The sequence below is a fragment of the Rutilus rutilus genome (genome assembly GCF_951802725.1).
Source record: "Rutilus rutilus genome assembly, chromosome: 12".
NCBI lineage: Eukaryota > Metazoa > Chordata > Actinopteri > Cypriniformes > Leuciscidae > Rutilus > Rutilus rutilus.
In genome coordinates this window covers 38116841-38141807 of record NC_140217.1, presented here as the reverse complement: position 1 = coordinate 38141807, position 24967 = coordinate 38116841, and the positions used below count along the sequence as shown (strand labels likewise).

The window sequence follows — 24967 nt, the reverse complement described above, 5'->3', positions numbered from 1 at the left end:
TTGTTAAATTGCATGCTTACTTCTCATGTGTGAAGGATGTGGATGCCCTCTGTTTCAGCGATCTTGAGGTATAAAGAGTAAAGGACTGTTGAGGATCGTACTTGGTGTCACAACAGGACAGTATTTATGGTCAAAACAGGCGATGCCTGGTCACTGTTTTACATGCATACAGTGAATAAGGACTGACTGAGGGCATCCAATGTATTTGTAATTATGCAAATACCATATATATATATATATATATATATATATATATGGAGTTCAGATGCAAAAGCCTCTAAATGCCATCTGAAATTTTCTTCTAGAATGATCATTTTTATCAAGCTTGTATATTTAAGTTCAGTAATTTCACTTAAATATATATAAAGTTATGGGTAAGTTACTCTAAAAAAGTAATTATATACTAATTACATATTATACAATATAATTATGCTATACTAATTACATCTTCACCAGTGTAATTAGATAATTACTCTCTCTAAAAAGTATTGATTTTCTTATTACTAACTAATTTCTAAATCCCAACAACTTCGACCAATTAAGCAATACACGGATAGACATGAAACAGCTCTTTTGATTCTTTTAAATAAACAATATACAATTAATTGCATAAATTATTCTTGAATTGACCAAAGAGAGAAGTATGAATATATATATATATATATATATATATATATATATATATATATATATATATCAAAAAAGTTGTGTGTGTATATATATATATATATATATATATATATACTTCTCTCTTTATACCCACTTTTGTCAGGTAATTTGGTCATATACTGTATGTATCTTCAACCCCAAATCAAGAAAAATTGGGACATTTTGTCAAATGTAATAAAATCAAGAATCTGTGATTTGTTAATTATCTTTCAACTTTATTTAACTGGAAAAAGTACAAAGAAAATATTTCCAGAGTTTTCACTGAACAACTTAATTGTATTTTGTAAATATATATGTATATATATTGATGGCTGCAACACACTCCAAAAAAGTTGGGGCGGAGGCAAAATAAAAGTGAAAAGCTCATAGAATATCCAAGTTAAACTCTTCTGAAAGAGTCCAGAGTGAGCAGGGGAGATGGTGATGGGTGAGGGGATCGAGACCGGGTGTAAAAGGAGCATCTCAGTCTTTGCAAGAAACTCTGTTAATGACATGAAAAGGAGAATCAGACAACAGCGACCATGGACTGTGATCGGCTGTCTTTATCAGGGGAGATTGGGCAAAAAATCCACTTGCAAAACTGCAACAACTAGTATCCTCAATTCCCAAACTATTAAAACGTGTAATTCAAAGGAAAGGTGATGTGACACAGTGGCAAACATGACCCTGTCCCAACTTTTTTTAATCAAAATCAAGTTGTTCACTGAAAACACTGGAAATATCTTCTTCGTAGAATTAAAGAGAATTAAAAAATATCACAAATTCTTGATTTTATTGCATCTTTCAATATGTCCCAATTTATATATACTGTACATATAGTATATAGGCCTACAGTACACACACACACACACACACAAACACACACATACATACACACACGCATTCTTGTACATCTATCTTTATGAGGACACAATGCAATCTCTAGCCGCTTACCCTAACTTTACCCATCACAACTAAGTGCCTAACCCGAACCCTGACCCTAAACCGACCCTTAACCTAATTATAACCTAATCCCTAAAACCAAGTCTTGACCCTCAAACAGGCCTGGGGGTCTCAGAAAGTGAGGACCGGACAAAATGTCCTCACTTTACTCTCTTTGTCCTCACTCCAATGGTCTAAAACTCAAACTGGTCCTCACAAAGATAGTTGTACAAGTACACACACACACACACACACACACACACACACACACACACTGTTTGGTGTATAGCCTATTATGTTTGTATATTTTATACTATTTGACAAGTGAATGCGGTCTCCATTCCACTAGCGGGAGCCTCGCGCTCCTCATGTGACTGAATAAAGCGCGGCGAAACAATACAGGAAGAGCAGCTGATGACGTTCTTTCCGGCTCCGGTCTCTCAGCAAGAGTAAAGGTAGGCCGAAACAAGAGCCGAAAATCCGTTCAAAATCTTCATCATCTTATTATTTTATGTGTCGTTTCAAGCGAATTCGCTTTGAATAAACCCCATATAATGGATATATCTTAGTCTTGAGAAAATATGCGGTGGGGAAATGCTATATTTAAGTCAGGATAATGTCCCTGTCTTGTATGCTACAGCGCGAGAGTGTTTCACGGCTGGTGTGAAGTCAACACAGTAACATGAGATGAGAAAATAACATTGAATAAAATATTTATTGGTGGTGTTTAAGAAAATAAGTAATTTAAATGCCTAAAACCTTCTTGGAAACTTGTTAATGTGAATACGTCAAGGCGTTTCTCATAAGAGTCGCGCAGAGTGTCATCTCTAATTAAAATTACCATGTTTTTCTCTTTTAGCCATGGTTACTAACTTAACATGTACATGCTATGATACTTGAATATGGTAGTGGTTTGATACCATGATATTACTATCACTGTACTACAGCAGTACGTACTTCTGTGGCTCTTCGTTGATACAGTGATGTCAATTGATGGTAATGGGGTGTTTTGGAAAAAATACTATGTTTCTGTTTGACATTTATATTATGTAAATTATACTGTAAGATATACCATAGAATGGTATACACCAGATATAGATGTACCAAAGAATACCATGGTTTTTATGGCTAAACTAGGGTCTCAAATGTTGGCTCTTCACGGTTGCTCTAAAGCCGTGTGTCTATCATACTGATGAAATATAGCTTGAATGCAACACAAGTCACATAAAAGCGTCTGCCAAATGCATTAAAATGTAAATATCATAATGTATGAAAACTCATGATTGTGTGTTTCTTTCTGCAGATGTTGATGCCCAAGAAGAACCGCATTGCTATCTATGAGCTCCTCTTTAAAGAGGGCGTCATGGTGGCCAAAAAAGATGTGCATCTCCCAAAACATCCAGAGCTCGCCGACAAGAACGTACCCAACCTTCACGTGATGAAGGCTATGCAGGTGAGTGCTTCTGAATGTCATTCTTAGCCCGATTATGCATAATGAGCCGACAATGCACATGATCATGTAAATGCGTTTACCCTTTTTCTTTATCGGAGTTAGGTCATAAAAGGCTTAAGCATAAACCAATCATCACAGCTAGATTTTTACACCTTATGCTGATTTCACACTGCATGTAAACGTATGAACCTGCTTTCTGTCGGCTTATTGAAGTGTGCATGTGATGTGATTTAAGCACATCCAGACAGAGTGAGAGTTTTGCAGTTAGGGAGGTGGAAATATATCACAAACTCACTCTTTCTTGACCCTCTTAAAAGTAAGTGTTCATCTCGTGCAGAAGAAGTGATAATCATCAAAATGCTGCATCTGTAACTGCATGAGAGGATAATAGTTAAGCTGTAATTTTCTTAAATAACCCGATTTATTAAGTCTTGTAAACATGGTTTACATCCGTTGTCGATTTATTGGTTTGCGTGTAAACACCGGACAACTGGTTATTTCAATAAGCCGATTTGAGTTATCAGCGTGCTTGTGTGCATGTAAACATGCTCATTAATAAACCAATCAATGACAATGTGAATGTATATTGAAATACCTCTGCCTTCCCAGTCTCTGAAGTCATGTGGGTACGTGAAAGAGCAGTTTGCTTGGCGCCACTTCTACTGGTACCTGACCAATGAGGGCATCCAGTACCTGCGGGACTTCCTCCACCTGCCCCCGGAGATCGTGCCCGCCACCCTCCGCCGCCAGACCCGCCCAGAGACCGCCAGACCCCGTCCCAAGGGTAAGAGGGTCATCTTCCTCGCCTAAAAAGCACTTCAAATTGAGAGAATTTTCACCGTCATGATGTTCCATAAACGTGTTTGTTTTCAATGCAATTTTTGTAGAATTTCAACATCTTTTCCAATTCATAGTAAACATTTTCAGGACAGCACAAAGTAGTTCATATACCTCAATTTAAAAACAAAAATCATTACTATTAGAAAACTGTTATTGCTTGAATATAGTGCATTGACTACTTGATTCAACTTGATTTGAAGTGGATCAAAAAAGTTCTTCAAAAATTGTCCTGAGACAAGAACGGGTATTGTTCAAAATTCATGCATAACTTTGATGAAAGGTTTTGATCCACTTCAAATGTTGACTAGTGTATTTGTAGCCTATAAGTGGTTGTGTATGAATACAAAGTGGCAGTCCATCTCTAAAGACCTCGACTGAAGTGCTAAATCAAACATGCTGTGTGTTTCAGGTCTTGAGGGAGAGAGACCGGCTCGTCTGGCCCGTGGTGAGGGAGACAGAGATGCTTACAGACGGTCTGCAGCTCCACGTACGTACACAATACACACTGACTGACTGTTGACATCAGCACATTCAACACACGCGTTAAACTAAAACCTTTTGTCTCACAGCCGGTGCTGATAAGAAAGCTGAGGCTGGTGCAGGTGCAGCCACAGAATTCCAGTTTGTAAGTACTACTGTTTAAATACTATTTATAATGTAATGTCAGTGCATGACTCCAGAAAATGCAAGCTTTGATAATCCACCTGGGAATTTGGAAGTTGTGACGCTCACTTTTTGCATGTGCTGCCTTTTGTTTTTTCAGAGAGGTGGTTTTGGCCGTGGCCGAGGAGGACAGCAGCCACAGTGATTTTCCACATTATCTGTACAATAAAGTTTCAAAAGTACTTTCGTGTCAGACTTGTTCATATTTTGGTTGCTGGTACTTATGCATTCAATGCAATGTATCTGATGGTTTAAATTTAAAGAACCTGTCCATTTTAAATGTGCAAACGTGTGTGTGTGTATGTATGTATGTGTGTGTGTGTGTGTGTGTGTGTATATATATGAAGAGTTCAGATGCAAAAGCCTCAAAGTGCCATCTGAAATTTTCTTCTAGAATGATCATTTTTATCAAGCTCGTATATTTAAGTTCAGTAATTTCACTTAAATGACAATTAATAGGTCATTTTCATTGCCGTTTAGGTGAAATTACTGAATTTAAATATACAAGCTTGATAAAAATTATCATTCTAGAAGAAAATTTCAGATGGCACTTAGAGGCTTTTGCATATATACACACACACACACACACATATATATATACACACATACATATTAGTTATACATAGTTTTATATATGCATCCAGAGTTGTACACAGGTGTGTATATACATTCTGATCATTATATATTATGCATCATGTATATCTGTGCAGAGTTGTACGTGTGTGTGTGTGTGTGTGTGTGTGTGTGTGTGTGTGTGTGTGTGTGTGTGTATATTCTGATCATTATACAGTAGTCAACATTTGAAGTGGATCAAAACCTTTCATCAAAGTTATACATGAATTTTTAACAATACCCGTTCTTGTCTTAGGACAACTTTAAATGTTGACTTCTGTATATTCTGCATCACGTTATATTGCCACTAAACCTTGACCTTTCAATATAATATTACATAAATCAGGAACATGCAGCATGCCAAATCATTACAAATTTGCCTTCTGAGGGGACAAACTCACTGAAACACTGAGGTGAAATACTGGTGTTTATTAGTTGGCACATTTATATTACATTCTCATACTGGTTGATTTCACAATCCCAAAACGAAAAAGCAAAAATATTGAAATGAAGGGTGTGGCTGTGGAAGTAAAACCGGTCACAGCTTCTCTTTTTGGAGCGTTGGGAGATTTCAGTCACAATTACAACATCCCGTTTGGACCAATTACTTTACGTATCCCAGGGGCGAACTCTTTATTTGCGTGGCCAAATCAAATGCAATCTACCAACGTATACATTCAGAGTCACGAGCAGGGCAAATTTAAGGTGCTTTCTGTAAGATTTTGGTGAAGGATATGGGTATTTCAGATGGTCAGCAGTTAAAGATCTCACATCCCTGTTTCTGTAGTATGAGAATGCTCAGAGAAGGTCAGTCACAGCACTGTTGTTGGCTACATAAAGGTGGTTTGAACCATGTCAATGCCCACTTACTAGTTCTTTTATATGCTGTTGTGCCGTTGAAAATGAGGGGTACATTAGTATGGCCGTCATCACATGTATCGATCAAAAAACAGTCCAGATTAAGTATTACATGCTACACTAAAAGTGAAAGAGAAAGACTTGACATCAGCTGCAAAACTGATGACATTAGTGTTGATGGATATTAATCAATCAAAGGCATGTAAACGTAAATCACTGAGAAAAAGGTGTTCATTCACTTGTTAAATCTTGGGTTCGTTACTCACTTCGCAGTCAAGACTAACGATACACAGATGAAATCTTGAATCAGAAATGTACTTTTACAAGGAACTTGCATCATAAATGCACTTAAAAAAACTCCTAAAGGAGCAAAACGATGCAGTTCAGTCTCGAGGAAATAAAACTCCCGATCTAACTTGTACCATATCTATAACATCGCAACGACAAGCACTCGAATTTGACGTTTTGCCTTTTAAGATCTGTACAAGAGCAATAAAAACACATCTTTCTAACTACAGTGGCTCAAGATTCACAGTATTTTGCCAACCGCTGCTTTCCAAGCACTTTACAGAGCGGCTTCACGTATATCTCCGACATTTCAGAAGAAACGTTTTTACATACTAAAACATCTGTTTTCTCGGTTGATGAGTTTGTAGATGTGGTCACTTCAAGAAGGTCAAAACAACCAGAAACCTCAAAACCCAAGATAAAGGCCAGAAAACAGACCTCGTCACTATAATATTAATGGCCAAATCTACTAATGGAAAACGGAACAATTTCAGGGGTCTAGTGAAGATCAACAGAACACGATGTGAAACATGTCCTGTACGTATGCCGCTAGTTTTGTACATGCACATCGCATTAAACTACACAAACATCTTCTTTCAAATAGCTCTTTAGGTGTCCATTTGAGAGCCGTTGCGGTTTTAACAAATCTGCTAATAGCTAAAATGAACACAAAACCATTTTACTTCCTTAATGTGATGCATTTCAGAGCGAAACTATATTCCGTAAGATAAAGAAATGGCTTAATTGCTCATTCTTGATGGCATTTCCCCCCCCCCTTGGAATAACATGAACTGAAATTAATCATGCTCAATAATTCATGAAGCACATTAAAAAAAGTAACAAGAATCCATTTTGATTTCATGTGGTTCATAAAGATTTGGGAAATTGCCAGGTAACGTTCTTCCCCCCCCCCCCCCCCCAAAAAAAGATTGCATTGGAAATTGAAGTGCATCTTCTTGTGGATTTCCAAGCTACTCGATTGTATTGCCCATTCTATCCACTTCTTGAAGTCAACACGGTGTGCACAACCCATTTTACGTCCATACGGTGAGGAAAATAAATAAAATCTGTGATTGGAGCAACTGGACCATGAAAAGTGTGTTTCATACCAGAATGGGTTTGCGGTCGAATTGCGCCGGCACAATATGGTGCACTGATGAAACCAGGCAAGAGTGTTAAAAAGAGTCAATTTTGTTTCCATGCCGACTTTAAAAAGTGCTACAGATAACCACGACAGCACAACGACAACCTGCCAAATCATACCACCATTAAATCACAGTTTCCTTAAAGGGGAAGCGGCACGATTGCAGAAATAAAGTCAGTTGCAATTAATTGGTGCTGCTATCGGCACAACACCACACACTTTACACACGGGATTCATTGACAAAGTCCTTCAAACATCAGCTGGTTGGAAAAAAATTCCTAAATTAAAAAAAAAGTGCGCATGTAGAATTACTCTCCAGTCTAATCAGGTACTAGAATAAATTAAATGTGTTTTTTTTTTGGAGGCCCATAAGTTATTTACAAGATGGCAAGACAAAAAAATAAATGGTTAAGTTAAGAGCAACATTTTAACACGAAGTACAGGTTAAACATTCATCGCATCATGAGACAAATAAATACCAGTGTTCATGCAAAACTATCAAGTTCTCACAGTTCCACCATTCAGACGACTAAACGCTTCCCCTCGCGCTAATAGAACTGACGAAAAGCTTGTTCACACACACACACACATACGCACGCAGAGGAAATCCAATGTGTAAAAATACTGAAAGCCACATGCTCACGCACCATGTGTATATTTTTACATCACAACAGTAAAAAGTAGTTCTTGCATTCGTTTTAATCGCACACTCGGGCCGCACAGAGGGCACTAAAGGGACGTGGGTTTCATGCAACAGTCCGCATGAAAGGAGAACTAAACAGGGAAAAGCAAAAGTGTTACATTTACAAAACACCGTGTCGAATATTCAACCAACACTTGATGCCTTTGCCACCTTGTTGGCGCTCGAAAAGCCTTGGCAAACCATTGTTTTTTGTGTCTTTTTGTGTCTTTTTTTTTTTTTTTTTTAAAGAAAAAGAATCCAAATAAGAACAGAATAATGAAAGTAAGAGCAAGAGTGGTGGAAGCATCCGGAGTGTCTGTGTTTTGCATTAGTTATCTGACATCAGAGACGGAGCTCTGATTAATGCTGTAGGTGGGCGACAGGTCTCCGCCTATCGTGGCCACCAGGGGCGTCCCGTTACTGTTCAGACAGCCTTCCTGCAGAGCCGTGAAGTAAGTGGCCTGTACTGGTTTGTGACACTGCAATACTTCTATGGCATCGTCAATTTTGAACCATTCCCTTTTTCTCCCTGTCAAAAAAAAAAAAAAAAAAAAAAAGACAAGCAGTTGTTATGAGCCAAACGGGGTGATTGCAATGCAGCTGTATTTGCGCCAATCACAAACTTTGGATTTCAGGACCTTTTAATGTTTTACACACTTGTAAACCTCACAATGGGTCTCATTCATGAAACATTCGTAAATATACGAGTAAATATGTGAGTGATTTGCGCGTAAAGAGACTTTCCCGAAAACACTTCTCCTGATTCACAAATACTTCGTAAACGTCAGATGTGATAGTGAAATGTGTGTGTGTGTTTCAATGAATTCCAATAAGTCGTAAATGGGATGCGCGTGCACGCTCCATAAATCCCGCCCATTAAATCCGACTGACAACTATATATGGGTATCATATTATGACACCAAACGAAGGATTTCAAGAAATTTCTCAGATGCAGAAATTGAAGTTTTATTATCAGAAGTGCATTCAAAACGCCACATTTTATTTTTAAGCCTACATAGTGGCGTATCAGGTCCTAAAAAAAAAAGGAAGCTTGGCAGCATATTACAGATGCAGTTAATGGAGTTTCATCTGTTAATCGAACAGTCCCAGAAGTGAAAAGAAAATGGTTTCGACATGAAGCTTGACTGCAACACTCGTGACTTGCGGACTTGTGTTCCGTTTGCAGATGCTATTACTGGCTCTCATAATAAAAGTAAAAAGAAAAACCGTATGTAATTACTATATATAATATTTTTTTCAAAATGCTGTGTAAATATGTACCCGATTAAGGTGAATTAAAATGCAGCCTTATTAATGAGCAAAACGTTCGGATGTTAAATGCACTATTATGCGTGGCTGGTAGAGCTGAAGATCTTTGCCCGAACCCGACAGGACCCGACGGGTTTGGTCGGGTTCGGTCTTAATTTCTATTATTTTACACGGGCTCGGGCTCGCGCTTCGGGTTGCGTGGTAAATGAGCGGTCAGGTGATGTGTTTAGATTATCGTGAAAATGGGTCTTGAGGAGGTGAAATGGAGGCTGGTCTCTGGAGGACTTATTTTATTTCTTTGTTCCAACTTCCAAGTGGCCTCTAGCCTCCGTTAGTCATGAATAAATGATGTTAAAAAATGCATAAATTACTCCTTTTTTTACGAAAGACAAAGGTGCTGTGTGTGTGCGTGCGTCTCTTTTTTTCTTTCTCTCCCTTTTCCGCCGAGTGGTGCGTGTGCCGGCTCGCGGTATTAAGCACGTGTCCGCGCTATTCTCCGACACTCTTATCACTGCTGATAGACGGCCTTTTGGACAGTCGGGCTGTAAACGGGTTCGGGCTTTTAAAAAGCTGTCAATCAAAATGTACTTGTCGGGCTCGGGCCAAACTCTGTCGGGCTCGGGCCTTTTCGGGCCGAACTTTTAAGGCCCGATTACAGCTCTAGTGGCTGGGAGCAGGTATAGATTTCTTTCGTACCAACTAACATTTGGAAAATACGAACATTTTAATGAATCCGAAAATTTACGCCAGAACCACTTAACACACGATTTACACAGAAATTCGTTCTGCTCGTGTTTCATGAATGAGACCCAATGATATTAATTAGAATTGGGCATTATTCTGATCATGTAAACGTTGCCTAAACATTGCCACATGTCTGTGTTAATCTGATTTATGTGTCATGTACGCAATTTATTCATTATATACACTGAATTTTGTATATATGCATGTATATATACACTGTGTATATATATATAAAAAAATTGTGGATGCTATGAGAAACGAATGCAATCATCTCCAGTATTTCAACAGAAGAATAACAGGAACAGAACATGCATTTCTTAGTTTACTCAGGCTGATTATTCTTTACTCAGGCTGATTACTGACCTTTAACCAGCAAATAATATATGCATGTAAGAGTCGTTGAGGCTCAGACTCTAGATGTAAGCTACCGTTCAAAAGATTTTTTTAAGCAAATTAATACTTTTATTCTCCAAGGATGCATTAAATTGATCAAAAGTGATAGTAAAGACATTTATAATGTTTTATACTAATATAATGATAAAATATTTATATTTCAACTAAATGCTGTTCTTTTAAACTTTCAAGAATCCTGATTTTTTATTTTTTTATATCAGATTCTAAAAAAATATGAAGCAACTGTTTTCAACATTGATAATAATCAGAAATGTTTCTTGCGCAGCAAATCATCATATTATAATGATTTCTGAAGGATCATGTGACACTGAAGACTGGAGTAATGATGCTGAAAATTCAGCTTTGCATCACAGAAATAAATTACATTTAAAAATATATAAAAAAATAATTATATTTCACAATATTGATGTTTTTACTGTATATTTGGTGATATTTTAAAAAAATCTATTGAAGGATAGTGTATTATTCGCAAGTACTAACCAATGTTTACTGAATCCTCCCAATCTTCCAGAACTTCGGTTACAATGAGAACGTAGACATACGTTCTGTGTTTCCTATCTCGATTCTGAGTATAAAACACAAAGTTAAAATAGTTAAAGACAAGCAGCACAACATTTTAAATGCTTAACAATAATCAGCTTTTATAGAAAACCATGCTTTCTCATAATAGTTGCACTTACCTCAAATATTCCTACTAGTCTTCCTAAAGTGCCCTTGACACCAGCCTATAAAACAATGAATGAATGAATGAATGAATGAATGAATGAATGAATGGTTTGTTATAAAGAGACAGTCATAATGTGGTCCCTTATGTGGGATTTGATAGCTGATATGTTTTCGGAGACAGAGTTTGTTTTGATCCAGTGAGCAGGAACATGAAGGCATTGACAGTCTACACCCGTCCGGTGTGATAGCGATCCATCATGACTCTCTTTAGGCCAAATGTCATGTACACAACATGGCGGTTGACCTCAACTTGAGTAGTTGATTGTCGTCAAACATGCTCTAAATTTAGTCCTGATTATACAGCGGTGGTCCAAAAGTATAAGACCACTAATGAAAATGCTATTGCTTTTTGCATTTTTTTTTTTATTAATACACACTACCGTTCAAAAGTTTGGGATCTGTAAAAAATTTTTGAGAGAAGTCTCTTATGCTCACCAAATCTGCACTAATTTGATTTAAAAAAAAAAAAACTAAAAAAACTAAAAAAAAAAAAAAAAAAAAAAAAACTGTAATAATGTGAAATATTATTACAATTTAAAATAACTGTTTTCTATTTGAATATTTTGCAATGTAATTTATTTCTGTGATGCAAAGCTGAATTGTCAGCATCATTACTCCAGTCTTCAGTGTCACATGATCCTTCAGAAATCATTCTAATATGATGATTTGCTGCTCAAGAAACATTTATGATTATTATCAATGTTGAAAACAACCATATTTTTTTAAAAGTCATATTGTTTTCAGGATACTTTCAAAACAACAGCATCCTTTAAATCATTATAAATGTCTTTACTGTCACTTTTGATCAATTTAATGCATCCTTTCCAAATAAAAAGTATCTCTCAAAAATAAACACATCTTACTGATCCCAAACTTCTGAAAGATAGTGTATTTTTTTATTATAACAAATGATATAATCTGTACAAAGTCACATGACCAATAACACTAATTTACTTGCATTTGATTGGTCACCTAGAAATGCAGAATCTGAAATATTCTATTCTGATTTAACATTATAACGTTTCATTTTTCATGTGGTCACAGACTTCAGGACAATCCCACAGAACACAGCTGGCTTTGTGTCATGGTATATATCCATTATATATATACTACATATATATTTATAGTCCACGGTCACTCTTGGCTCCTGTCTGGCAGTCGAGGTGTGAAGAGCAGCTCTTAATCTGAGTGTAATGCCCTTTAAAACTGTAAGGCGATCGTCCCGGCAGAATGAGCAGCATGTTCACCGTCTGTCAGATGGCAGATCTCAGCTGATGGAACATTATCACTTCTCTTAATGAGAAACCCCATAGGTTAAATGTCAGGAGAGAGAAAACCTAGAGTTTCCATGTTTGCACAATGGATCAAGTCAAAAATATACGCCAGAACATCAGAGTTAATACAGTTGTTGATAGTAATGATAGACTAAAGGTGATGATACACAGGGCAACTTTTTGAGCAATGTTGCTTGGGCACTTTACTATTGAAAATGGGCAATAAATTTCTATCTGGATAATTTAGATCGGTCGTGGGCCCTGTGTCTCATCTGGTTGCCCATTGATGGCAACATTGCCCAGCAACACTGCCCTGTGTATCATCACCTTCAAGGAGAACTCCATTTTTTTGTACATTTGGAGTGCTGTCAGTACAGAGAACAACGACAAAAATCGGTGTTGCCTACACCGTGTTATCCTCGTTTTAAAATTTGCATCCTGTTGACTTCAATGGGGCAAGTTTTAAACCTGCTTTTAGGCTCTTAACATCCTTGATGTGTCATTACAAGTGCACAGGTCATGTGAGTGATTCCTTCAGAGGGATCACGGGTGAATCTGACTGCAGTAGATGTGAAAGATATTAATAAAAATGATGTTTATTCAGCCAGCGCTCATACCTGTATTTACTGTACTCCTTTAAGGCTATGTTCAGACTGTAGGCAAATCAGATTTTTTCTCAAATCAGGCACTTTTCAGGCACTATTAATTGCAAGTGATCAAATAAGATTTGTGTGGCCAGACATAACCAATCAATCTGCATGGGTAATGACATAGATGTACACACGTATGTGACGAGGCTTTAAAACCGATGCAGGGAAAATGGTGGCGCATTAAAGGGATAGTTCGGCCAAAAATGATATTTAACCGTAGGAAGCGTCGTGACGTAGAACGAACGTAGAGTTTTGTTTTACTCTGCTCTCTGGCTGCGCTGTCACGTTCGTTCTACGTCACGGCGCTTCCTACGCTACGTCCTACGTCAGCATCCATCTCTGTGAACGCGCGTCGACCGCTACCGGAAGCCAGTTATTTTCATTTATAACGTTTTAAATATGTATATTTTTACGACAAAACCGCACGGATTACCCTCAGAAGGCCTTCGTTTATCCCCCTGGAGCCGGATGGATTACTTTTGTGAAGGATGCATGCACATTTTGGGACTTGGAGGAGGTGGACCCCATAGCTTCACACTATAACCACTGAAAGTTCTAAGACATTTTCTAAAATAACTGAAAATGTGTTCGTCTGAAAAAAGATTGACATATGCATCTCGAACGGCTTGAGGGTGAGTAAATCATGGGTTAAATATCATTTTTGGCCGAACTATCCCTTTAATCATCTCGCTCTTCAAAGAAGCGTCCTGTCGAGTCGAGGCGCAGAAATCTTTAGACATTCTGGCATTTCCGTCACCAGTTTTAAAGTTATCCGTATGTGTCACGAGTCGAGGCAAGTCACCTTCATTTATAAAGCGCTTTTAACAGTGTAGATTGTTTCAAAGCAGCTTTACAGTGATAATAGGAAATTAAAGTAACAGAGATTGTTTTGGCTTTATAGCAGCTCTAGAATAAAGTTATTATTCAGCTAAAGTTAATGTTGATTGATGCACTTCTGTCGCAACGATCATTAGTTATTAGCTTAGAGGCCGCTAACACGACACCGTTTGAGTGACACAAAAGATAGATTTGAGCAGCCAGAGCGTCCAGACTGAGATCCAGCATCTGTAAAAACCTGATTGAAATAGCATTTCAAAACACATCCATATGTGGTTTGAATCAGATTTGGAAAAATCTGATTTCATGTGTTTATTCAAAAACCCATCTGGATAAAATCTGAATGTGCAAAGCCTCCAATTTTTGCAGTCTCAACAATACATCGATCAGGCAATTAATTACCTGGTATTTGTCCATATTATAATGATCAGGCCTATTGGTCACTCCACCGAGATTTTAATCCATTTTGAGTAAATATTGTACAAAATGAGTGTGCATTTAAGTCAGAAATTGTGTATGTTTTATACACATTAGCCATAAAAACCTGTGAAGCACTAGTACTGTAAAATCACGACAAAAAAACGTATGAAACATTAACAACCTACTTCCTTTAAGGGGATAGTTCACCTGTCAGTAATTACTCACCCTCATGTCATTTAAAACCGACTTTCGTTCATCTTCGGGACACAGACGAAGATCTTTTTGTCCCGAAGAAGATGAACGAAAGTCTTACGGGTTTGAGGGTGAGTAATTAATGACAGAATTTTAATTTCTAGGGTGAACTATCCCTTTAATAGAATGTTGAGCATGATAAGTAATGAAAGTGATGCATAATAATCCAAGAGAAGTACATGAATCAGAGTCAAACCTCTTCGCAGACTTCTCGGGCAGCGGCGACGTTGGGCTCTTCCTCGGGCTCCATTCCTCCTCCAGGTACGATCCATTTGTCTGGGTGTCTGCTGCTGCTCACCAACAACACCTGTGTGGACACGCGTGACTAGAGTTCAGTCTATCAGACTCATACCGGACAACTAATAATATAGGTCACTGTGAAATAATCACCATTGGCTAGGGCTCATTAACATAAGCCATGCTTCCCCTTGAGTCAGTATAACATCTCCTGGCATTTTAACACATTTTTTGAGTAAATATGTCATACAATAGGAGTAATTTCAGCAATTTTGTGTGTGTGGAATGATCCTAAATGTGAATGTAGGCTACAACAGTTTGCCAAAATTATCCTAGGAACAATTTATAAAAATGTCTGACATGAGAAAACAGTTTTTGTCCTTCTAAATCCTGCTTTGTTTTGGTGTAGGATGAAATCCATGGAATTTGGGATCAAATTCAATCAATTGTTTTCATCACAACAGGAAATTCTCATTTTACCAATTTTAACTATATGCTTTAAAACAATGGATAAAGTGATTTGGTTTATAAACTGCTGTGGTGGCACTCGTGGTATTATTAGATGATACATATTTACAAAAATTACCATGGTACTATGTTGGATATGTGCCAGGGTATTCTTGGAAGTAACGTTACTGTGATCATGGGGAACCATTGGGAGTGCCATATTCATGGGACATTTGAAATATCAGTACCAAAACACTTTTACCATTGGATATACTTTGTTGCTAGTGGTGTTCAAGGAAAAAAATAATAGTATTATCATGTTTTTTGGACACGGTTACCATAGTATGACCACCACTGTACCATGGTAACGTTATCACCACAGTACTTTACGTCAAGAAAGTCTTTCACATATTATGACAAATCTCAACTGAGATCCAATCAGATGAATGTCAATGAATCAATCAAGCTGTCACCGAGTCGCGCGCTTCGTTGATTATTGCTAGTCGAGTCGTTAACGTTAGGCCAACTCCGCTAACTAGTCCCACGCTAACCGCTGATAGCACGCCGCTAACGCGTTTGAGATGAACCAGCTGACGCGTTGAGAGACGCGATGCGCGCGCTCTCCCTCCCGGCGGCCCGTTCGTTTCACCGGCACCGGCACCGGTACTGGTACTCACCTCCTGCTCGGCCTCGCTCCTGAAGCACAGGCAAGCGGCCCGCTTCTTGTACCCGTCTCCATCATAGGTGCGCGTTTGGTTCGACTTAAGCTTCATCATCTCGGGCTGGGCGTTGTGACTGAGATCGGAACCTGATCCTGCCGCGCGGATAGAGAGGTAAAGTCCGCGAAATGGAAACCCCGCGTGAATCACTGGAAATAGACTCTTCTACGCTTCATTTTTCCAAAGCCGAGCGCATCTCGGAGACAGACGCCATTATCGAAACCGCTACGGAATGTGCGCAAGCTGCACAGCGCTTACGGATAAAAGCCGCGTTCTTGTGTTTAGAGAATAAGGCCTGCGGAAATGAAATTGCGCATAGTAATCTGTTCATTGTACACGTTAATAATATTATTGTTATTAATTATAAATTGTTTTATTATTTGTTAATAATTTATTGTGGTTACATTAACATTAACAATAGGTGATATAATATTATTAAAATAAAAAAATACAATATTTTTTCCAGAATATACTGTATTCCGTTTATTTTTTATTATTGTATTATTGTTATTGTTACTTTAAACAATTATGTAAAGTAAAATTGTTGTAATAGTATTAATTTGATTGAATAAATTAAATAAAATCAATTAATAAATCAGTATTAAATAAAAATATACTGTAACTTTGTCGTGCTGTATAGCCTACATAAAACGTGTCAATCGTCGTCCGTCCAATCAATACATACAACTATGTATAACTTCCATCACAATTAAAATCTTTAAAAAAATCATCGTAACCAATAAGTATACAACTAAACAACATTAACCATGACAAATAATTATGAAATATAGATCTATCATATGCTACAAATATCTGTGGCATATCTCCAAAAATATAATCATTACCTCTGCACTTTATTTAGTATTTAAATTAAAGTGAATATAAAACATGATAAACAATAATAATTATAAAATATAAATCCATCTAATAGCTTAAATAATAATAAAAAAAACTATAAAAATATATATCTCCCAAAATATATCCATTTTACCTCTGCACTTTTTAGTATTTAAATTGAAGTGGAAACATATTTCTTACAATTATTATACCAGATAGCAACATAATGCCTTCCAGACTACTCTGATATTATATGTTTTGTGCTAATAATATTTGAAACATATAATAACAAATATAAATATATTATAACAGTAACAATTATTATTGTAAAATATGTAAATGCATGAACAATTTGAAAAAGTATTTTTTTATTCATATCAACACACACTATACATACAAATAAACTATCTATAAATCTAATACACATTTTAGAACTCTAATATTTTCTTAATAAAATGTCACACACAAAGTATGCCTACACAGGCCATTAACTGCTACACAGACGATCATTGCAGAATAAAGGATATTTTGAGAGATTGACATTGTCTTGGGCTTTCGCGGTCTATCCATGACACCGTATTACCTGAGGTGAATATTTCAGAATTCTGAAGTTATGAGAACTCGAATGCATAAAATACAACCCTAAAGTGTTTAAGGAGGATTAATATGGGCCATGATTTAGATTGCACTTCTGCTCAATTTATGGATCTCACTCAAGATACCGAGGGAGTGTGTCATTTCATTTTTTTAGTGCCCTGAAAAGTACGTTTGAATCCTTGAGAACCATAGCTTATTGTCACTGTTGTGATCTGTCATGTACAACAGCCAGATGATTAAAATAATTAAGAATTCCAAAAGCACTTGGGTGTGGAAAACCTTGAGCTGATCCCTGTAATGCAAACAGTTCTTTAAGGAATAATGCTGTAAAAAAAAAAGGAAAAAAAAGTGGGTTGTGTATTTGACATATTGTTGGCAATATTTTTATTTTTTAAAGGACATTTTTATTTACTTTTTAGAGTCACCACTTGATGGCGTCCTGAATCAAACCCACCTGAGAACCACTTCTATAAGCAAGTGCTTTAGGGAATCATTTAGCTTGATGTGTAATTTCTTTCCTTACCGTTAAGGTTTTATCCAGATATCCCTTTTTAACCATTTGTGACCCTGGACCACAAAACCAGTCCCAATGGTCAATTTTTTTGAAATTGAGATTCATACATAATTTGAAAGCTGATTAAATAAGCTTTCCATTGATGTATGGTTTGTTAGGATAGTATTATGCTGACAACTATTTGAAAATGTGAGGGTGCAAAAAACTCTAACCTTTGAGAAAATCTCCTTTAAAGTTGTCCATTTATGTTCGCGATTGTGCTGCATTCACTCACAAAAATATTTTTTTAATATATTTATGGTAGGAAATGTACAAAATATCTTCATGGATCATGATCTTTACTTAATATCCTGACCCATACAATGGCTATTGCCACAAATATACCCGTGCGTGCGACATGTGACTGGTTTTGTGATCCAGGGTCACATTTAAGAAACTCAAAGTGCCAAATAAGGGATTAGTACAATAAATGCCATCATGTAGTTCCAAAAAACACAAATCTTTTTAGCTGGAATGTCATTTAGCACAATTCACCAACATAGAATGCAGTTTCAAAGTGTGATTTGTACCCGCAAGGTCTGTGTCAGTGATGGCTTCAAAACTGACCAATGCTTCCATACACTTCTATAGTGGCGAATGCAGAAATATACATCTAAATATAAACCTTTGTTATTATCTTCAATGCTGATCCCTGGGGATTCTAGTGGAAAACATCACATTATAAGCTAAAACGATGTGCAACATGAATGTATTCTATGAGGACTATCAAGCACAGTTAAATTATAGCTTGATCTAAATCTAGTCTACAACTTGGACACAAACATTACTAAACAAACAAAGCATACGTAGAAAAGCACCTCAGTCCAATAGATATATAGATATATATATTAAAAATAGCTGGAAACACATGACATATTTGAATGCAGTGTGACTCTGGATTCTACAGTATATTTGATCTAATGACATACAGTGAGGAAAATAAGTATTTGAACACCCTGCTATTTTGCAAGTTCTCCCACTTGGAAATCATGGAGGGGTCTGAAATTGTCATCGTAGGTGCATGTTCACTGTGAGAGACGTAATCTAAAAAAAAAAAAAATCCAGAAATCACAATATATGATTTTTTAACTATTTATTTGTATGATACAGCTGCAAATAAGTATTTGAACACCTGTCTATCAGCTAGAATTCTGACCCTCAAAGACCTGTTAGTCTGCCTTTAAAATGTCCACCTCCACTCCATTTATTATCCTAAATTAGATGCACCTGTTTGAGGTCGGTAGCTGCATAAAGACACCTGTCCACCCCATACAATCAGTAAGAATCCAACTACTAACATGGCCAAGACCAAAGAGCTGTCCAAAGACACTAGAGACAAAATTGTACACCTCCACAAGGCTGGAAAGGGCTACGGGGAAATTGCCAAGCAGCTTGGTGAAAAAAGGTCCACTGTTGGAGCAATCATTAGAAAATGGAAGAAGCTAAACATGACTGTCAATCTCCCTCGGACTGGGGCTCCATGCAAGATCTCACCTCGTGGGGTCTCAACGATCCTAAGAAAGGTGAGAAATCAGCCCAGAACTACACGGGAGGAGCTGGTCAATGACCTGAAAAGAGCTGGGACCACCGTTTCCAAGGAAAGTTCCCCTGCTTAAACCAGCACATGTCAAGGCCCGTCTTAAGTTTGCCAATGACCATTTGGATGATCCAGAAGAGTCTTGGGAGAAAGTCATGTGGTCAGATGAGACCAAAATAGAACTTTTTGGTCATAATTTCACTAAACGTGTTTGGAGGAAGAAGAATGATGAGTACCATCCCAAGAACACCATCCCTACTGTGAAGCATGGGGGTGGTAGCATCATGCTTTGGGGGTGTTTTTCTGCACATGGGACAGGGCGACTGCACTGTATTAAGGAGAGGATGTATGTATTGCGAGATTTTGGGGAACAACCTCCTTCCCTCAGTTAGAGCATTGAAGATGGGTCGAGGCTGGGTCTTCCAACATGACAATGACCCGAAGCACACAGCCAGGATAACCAAGGAGTGGCTCTGTAAGAAGCATATCAAGGTTCTGGCGTGGCCTAGCCAGTCTCCAGACCTAAACCCAATAGAGAATCTTTGGAGGGAGCTCAAACTCCGTGTTTCTCAGCGACAGCCCAGAAACCTGACTGATCTAGAGAAGATCTGTGTGGAGGAGTGGGCCAAAATCCCTCCTGCAGTGTGCCAAAATCCCTCCTGCAGTGTGTGCAAACCTGGTGAAAAACTACAGGAAACGTTTGACCTCTGTAATTGCAAACAAAGGCTACTGTACCAAATATTAACATTGATTTTCTCAGGTGTTCAAATACTTATTTGCAGCTGTATCATACAAATAAATAGTTAAAAAATCATACATTGTGATTTCTGGATTTTTTTTTTTTGATTATGTCTCTCACAGTGGACATGCACCTACGATGACAATTTCAGACCCCTCCATGATTTCTAAGTGGGAGAACTTGCAAAATAGCAGGGTGTTCAAATACTTATTTTCCTCACTGTAAAACCCATTATGTATTAAAGCAGAATATTACATCTCCTTCTGTGGTTGTAGAAAGACGTGAATGACATTCCAGGTTTGAGACCAGACGGCTTGTTTGGTTGAGTATGAGGTAGTGCCCACGATTACATTGTTACTGCTCCTCCTCTTCATCTTCTTCAGCGTCCTCAGATGAGTCCTGAGGTTTTTCCTTTTCCTGTTCGGAACGGAGTCAAATATTTTGGGGATAAAATGCATGAAAGCAAAGCTTCTCTTTTGCTGCATGTTATATTTGACATTTGCAATGAACTCCCATATTTAATAGGTTTAGCAAGATAGTTTGACCTTTAAAATCTTGCAGGATGGTGTCACTGCTGTGCAAGTTGAAATTCAAAATTTAAAGAGGCAGTTCACCCAGAAATAAAACGACTAATTTATTCTTTCTTCCGTGGATGTCGTGCAGAATCTTGATGTTGCAAAAATGCACGCGTTTACTGGTGTAACCCCTCCGGGTCACGGCACCAATGTAACCCCTCCAGTTCTACTCGCCCCGCTCCGAGCAGGACTCAAACCGGCGTCTCCGGCATAGGAGGCAGGCGTGCTAACAAGTAGGGCTGGGTAAAAAATATCGATTTCTCGATTTTAATCGATTCTCATTTTTACGAACCGATATCGATTCTTAAATCCCAAGGATCGATTAGTCATCCTGTTTTCAGTTGATGAATGAATGGAACATTGTAGCGCGCATCCCATCCAATAAATCGCAGTAATCTTTGTGCTTTGTTACTATTGATATGAAACAAAGTCTCAGATTTCAAATTAGGTCCATTTTCTTACGAAATTCAAAAACATAAATACCGTTTCGGCGCTGTGGCGTGAGATCGCTCTGGCTCAGCTCAGCTCGAGAGAAGCACATGATCTTCTCTTCCGCCTTAATAATACCAGTTACTGCGCGAAATAAACATGAATTAGCATCTGAAAGTGTGTTTAAAGGTAGAGTACAACTTATCGAAATCTGTATCAATCTCTCAATCAGTGTTTCAACCGTGGAAAGACGTCAGTAAATCAGCTTGTAAACAATGTCATGTAACGTCACATTTACCTCAGAAAAACCATATCCAGTGACCAAACTCGTTAGTCAGCGAGAAAAATTAACTCTAGAGAGGATCATTTTGCTAAATATATGCACCATATTACATATTCATTATAATTTTTAATGTTCTTCAATTTTGAATGCATGTTTGCATAAATCTGGCAGGTTTTTATGAAAGCCACCATTTAAATGTTTATATTTCATATAACATTATTATTATAAAAATAAATAAATGTGTAATTTAAGTTTTTGTATACAAATCAGTTAATTTTTACCTTCAATATTATAGTAGGCTAATGAAGCCTAGTAGACTACAACTGACTCCCATAGTTTACAGCATTAGTTAAGAGATGTTTTCCTTGAGAAAATTTGCCATGTATTGTACCTGATATCCAAAATAATCAATATTGAATCGAATCGGAATCGAAATCGGAATCGAATTGCAAGCTTGTGAATCGAAATCGAATCGAATTGTGAAATTTGTGTCAATACCCAGCCCTACTAACAAGGGCGCTAAAGACCGCAGTCTTGAGGCCAGGGGAGTGAGGTTTACTCTGTTACACCAGCGCATGGGCGGGGCAACCTGTCACTCACATGAGAGCAACCAATAGCAAACCACAAACATCCAATCGATTCCTCATGGACAAAATCAAGCCCCGACATGAAGCAGTTTCAAAGGATGTACGTCACAATAGGGGAAAAAAAGACTATCGCAACTTCTGCTTCATGCCGACTTCACTTTAAAATGTCTACATTAGTGTTCCACGGAAGAAAGAAATGAGTAAATAATGAGAGAATTTCAATTTTTAGGTAAACCATTATTTTAAGATGTACCTCTTTCTTAGGCTTTCCCCTCGGTTTGGTGACAGAAGCCGTTGATTTCTATTGAACAGAAAATTTTATTAATAACAATTATTCAAGTGTCAAAAATGATGTTTTTAGTTATATGCAATCGTCCCTTCCAGGCTGAATCATTGGATAAAAACAAGGGTGCTTTTATTTATTTATTTATTCCAATGCATTTTCACAGGCCAATAGCAATGCATCTGTAGTGCACCAGTAGAGGGAGCTGGTTTCTGCACATGACAACAGATGGAGGGGGCATTGAGTTCATTGAGGACTCTCGAGGAGGGAGCTGACAGTGCATTGCTCAGGGCTACAGTAAGTGGCTAACAGCGGGTCACCTGCATTTGGCCGGACTCAGCGGATGAGCCGTCAATGAAAAACCTGCATACGCTATTCAGAATTAATAATGCATATGTCTCTGTGTGTTTGCAAACAGGAGACAGCTGTGTTGTATTACCCAGCAATAGTGAGAAAAATAGTGTATATATTTACATCTATACAAATAGTTATGCCATAATTACACAAAGAGACTCTAGTCATAGTGTGAGTAGTAATCATAGTTACGCTCTTGGATGGGCCTTTGTTTTTGCTGCCTTTTGGCCGTCCTCTTGGTCTTTTTGTAGTTGGTGACCCACTTAATTCCTGCAAAAAAAGAAAGTTTATTAATGTTACTAAAACTGAGGATGCATTATTAAAAAACGAGGTATTATAAACATACCCACTAGATGCCTATAATGGAGGCACTATTATTTTATTTTCACTCAGAAAGTAAACTGGTTTAATACTGATCGAAATTAATTGATTATTAATAATGTAGTATTACTTTATTTGGATGCTTCCTTGGTCTTCCTCGTCCCCTTTTCTCCACTCCATCCTTGTCTTTGACGGAGACAGTTTGCTTCTCTGAATCGCTCATGTTTCTAGGCTGTTTAGAATACAAATGAAATGAATTCAACAGCTGATCCTATATCCACGGAGATTCGATTTGAGCCTAATGCTGATGACCTATTAATATGGCTTAAAAAGAGGTTCATTAGTTGCACTGAATGCATTAGCTGATTATAAACAAAATGTCAACATGATTCAAACGTCCTCCATTAAAATGACTTACGGTAAGTACACAGGTTAAATACACTAAACTGATGCAATGAGTTAAGTTTAAAGGGAACAACTGTGATCATTGTTACGCATTCAGCATTGATAGTCTCTGGCACCCCAAATCTAAAAAAAGATATATGCACCACCACTCTCATAAAGTTTAATGATTGCATTCATGTCTAAAACCCTTGGATCACTTTGTGTTGATGCACAGGCGAGGCGCTCAGGTTATGCAACGACAAATCTATATGGAAGCCATATAGCGCGCGCGCTGCACTTGGAGACCGACGTGCAAATGAGCATTACAACCCTCGAGCAACCATTTAAGACAGAACGAAACATTGACTTACATGCACTTACAGGAAAATAATGGTGTGATGCGCGCGCTGTTCTGTTGGGTGGCCCCACCTCCCTCACGATGCCGATCTGATGATTGAATTAGAGCGCAACCCGACCGTCTCCCAATAAACCACAGTCTAATCTCAAGGCAAATAGACGGATAACGGGTGGAAAACTGAGGAATTAACTCTGTCGGTTCTGATCGTATCGAGGGATACACGCACGGAATAGATGCGATTAAAGCGAGTTCAGGAATAGCAGCCTGTCACTGGAATAAAAGGCCAATGGAAAAGCAGGATGAGCCGCAGGTTGATGGGAAGAGAGGCGGATCTCACGGGCCATATGTTGCTGGGACAAAGTACTGGCGCCAAGTACAAATGAACTTATATATATATATAGGCTACATAAGCCAAAATATATCTTCAAGCTTCTTTAAATAATATAATATAAAATAGCTTCAAATTAAATGCACAAATAATACATAGGCATTATATGTATGTATGGATGGATGGATGAATGTATGTATGGATTTATGTATGAGTATAGATTGATGGATGTATGAATGGATGGATATGTATGTATGTATGTATGCATTAATAAAAATTAATAATAATTTCTATTAATATTATTATGGATGTGTGTGTGTGTGTATATAGGCATAACAAGGTATAATAAAAAATAATAAATGCAATTACTTTTACTTTTAACACACACACGCACACACACACACACACACACACACACACACACACACACACACACACACACACACACATTAAAATAAAATAATAAAACAGAAATTCAAACTAAACTAAATTAAACAAAATAAATAGCCTAAGCCGTCAATCTTATTTAAATAATATAGGCTAATATAGTATAACTAGACAGATTTAAAATTTAAATTTAAAAATAATAAACTAGATGATAGATAGACTTGGCTAAATATATCGAAAATCATCATAGATATCCGCTTTCAAAAGTCTTTAGAATAGTTACAGTTACAAAATAA

At 37.4% G+C, this 24967-nt stretch overlaps 3 protein-coding genes across 4 annotated transcripts; 1 reads left to right on the top strand and 2 right to left on the bottom strand.

Annotated features, from left to right (window-relative positions):
* The first annotated feature begins 1968 nt into the window (after positions 1 to 1968).
* Positions 1969 to 4728, top strand: rps10 (ribosomal protein S10). The gene is made up of 6 exons (XM_084426052.1): positions 1969 to 2045; positions 2894 to 3043; positions 3653 to 3827; positions 4293 to 4370; positions 4453 to 4508; positions 4647 to 4728. The coding sequence occupies exons 2-6, from the start codon at positions 2894 to 2896 to the stop codon at positions 4689 to 4691; spliced, it is 504 nt and encodes a 167-aa protein (XP_084282178.1). The 5' UTR covers positions 1969 to 2045; the 3' UTR covers positions 4692 to 4728.
* Positions 4729 to 5572: 844 nt separating this feature from the next.
* Positions 5573 to 16371, bottom strand: nudt3b (nudix (nucleoside diphosphate linked moiety X)-type motif 3b). Its single transcript, XM_084425848.1, has 5 exons — positions 16078 to 16371; positions 14913 to 15023; positions 11238 to 11282; positions 11038 to 11122; positions 5573 to 8659 (listed from the first exon to the last, which is right to left on the bottom strand). The coding sequence occupies exons 1-5, from the start codon at positions 16174 to 16176 to the stop codon at positions 8463 to 8465; spliced, it is 537 nt and encodes a 178-aa protein (XP_084281974.1). The 5' UTR covers positions 16177 to 16371; the 3' UTR covers positions 5573 to 8462.
* A 4120-nt stretch (positions 16372 to 20491) lies between these two features.
* hmga1b (high mobility group AT-hook 1b) lies at positions 20492 to 24252 on the bottom strand. Of its 2 annotated transcripts, none has more exons than XM_084425846.1 (5): positions 23970 to 24252; positions 23345 to 23446; positions 23086 to 23163; positions 22510 to 22557; positions 20492 to 20799 (listed from the first exon to the last, which is right to left on the bottom strand). In XM_084425846.1, exons 2-5 carry the CDS (start codon positions 23435 to 23437, stop codon positions 20737 to 20739), a joined length of 282 nt encoding a protein of 93 aa, XP_084281972.1. In that variant the 5' UTR covers positions 23438 to 23446; positions 23970 to 24252; the 3' UTR covers positions 20492 to 20736. The 2 variants fall into 2 exon arrangements, with proteins under 2 accessions (XP_084281972.1, XP_084281973.1); XM_084425847.1 differs by having other exon boundaries at positions 20632 to 20799; positions 23980 to 24095.
* Positions 24253 to 24967: the final 715 nt, after the last annotated feature.

Bases quoted from the DNA above. Each gene is read 5' to 3' on its own strand.
- hmga1b (XM_084425846.1), bottom strand. From the start codon at position 23,437: ATGAGCGATTCAGAGAAGCAAACTGTCTCCGTCAAAGACAAGGATGGA. The intron at 23,164-23,344 runs GTAATACTACAT...CTTTTTTTGCAG, and splicing joins CAAGGAAGCATCCAAATAAA to GAATTAAGTGGGTCACCAAC. The intron at 20,800-22,509 runs GTACATCTTAAA...CGTTCCGAACAG, and splicing joins GGGGAAAGCCTAAGAAAGAG to GAAAAGGAAAAACCTCAGGA.
- rps10 (XM_084426052.1), top strand. From the start codon at position 2,894: ATGTTGATGCCCAAGAAGAACCGCATTGCTATCTATGAGCTCCTCTTT. The intron at 4,371-4,452 runs GTACGTACACAA...TTTGTCTCACAG, and splicing joins CAGACGGTCTGCAGCTCCAC to CCGGTGCTGATAAGAAAGCT. The intron at 4,509-4,646 runs GTAAGTACTACT...TTGTTTTTTCAG, and splicing joins CAGCCACAGAATTCCAGTTT to AGAGGTGGTTTTGGCCGTGG.
- nudt3b (XM_084425848.1), bottom strand. From the start codon at position 16,176: ATGATGAAGCTTAAGTCGAACCAAACGCGCACCTATGATGGAGACGGG. The intron at 11,123-11,237 runs GTAAGTGCAACT...TTTTATACTCAG, and splicing joins GACTAGTAGGAATATTTGAG to AATCGAGATAGGAAACACAG. The intron at 8,660-11,037 runs GTTAGTACTTGC...TTTTTTTGACAG, and splicing joins GGAGGATTCAGTAAACATTG to GGAGAAAAAGGGAATGGTTC.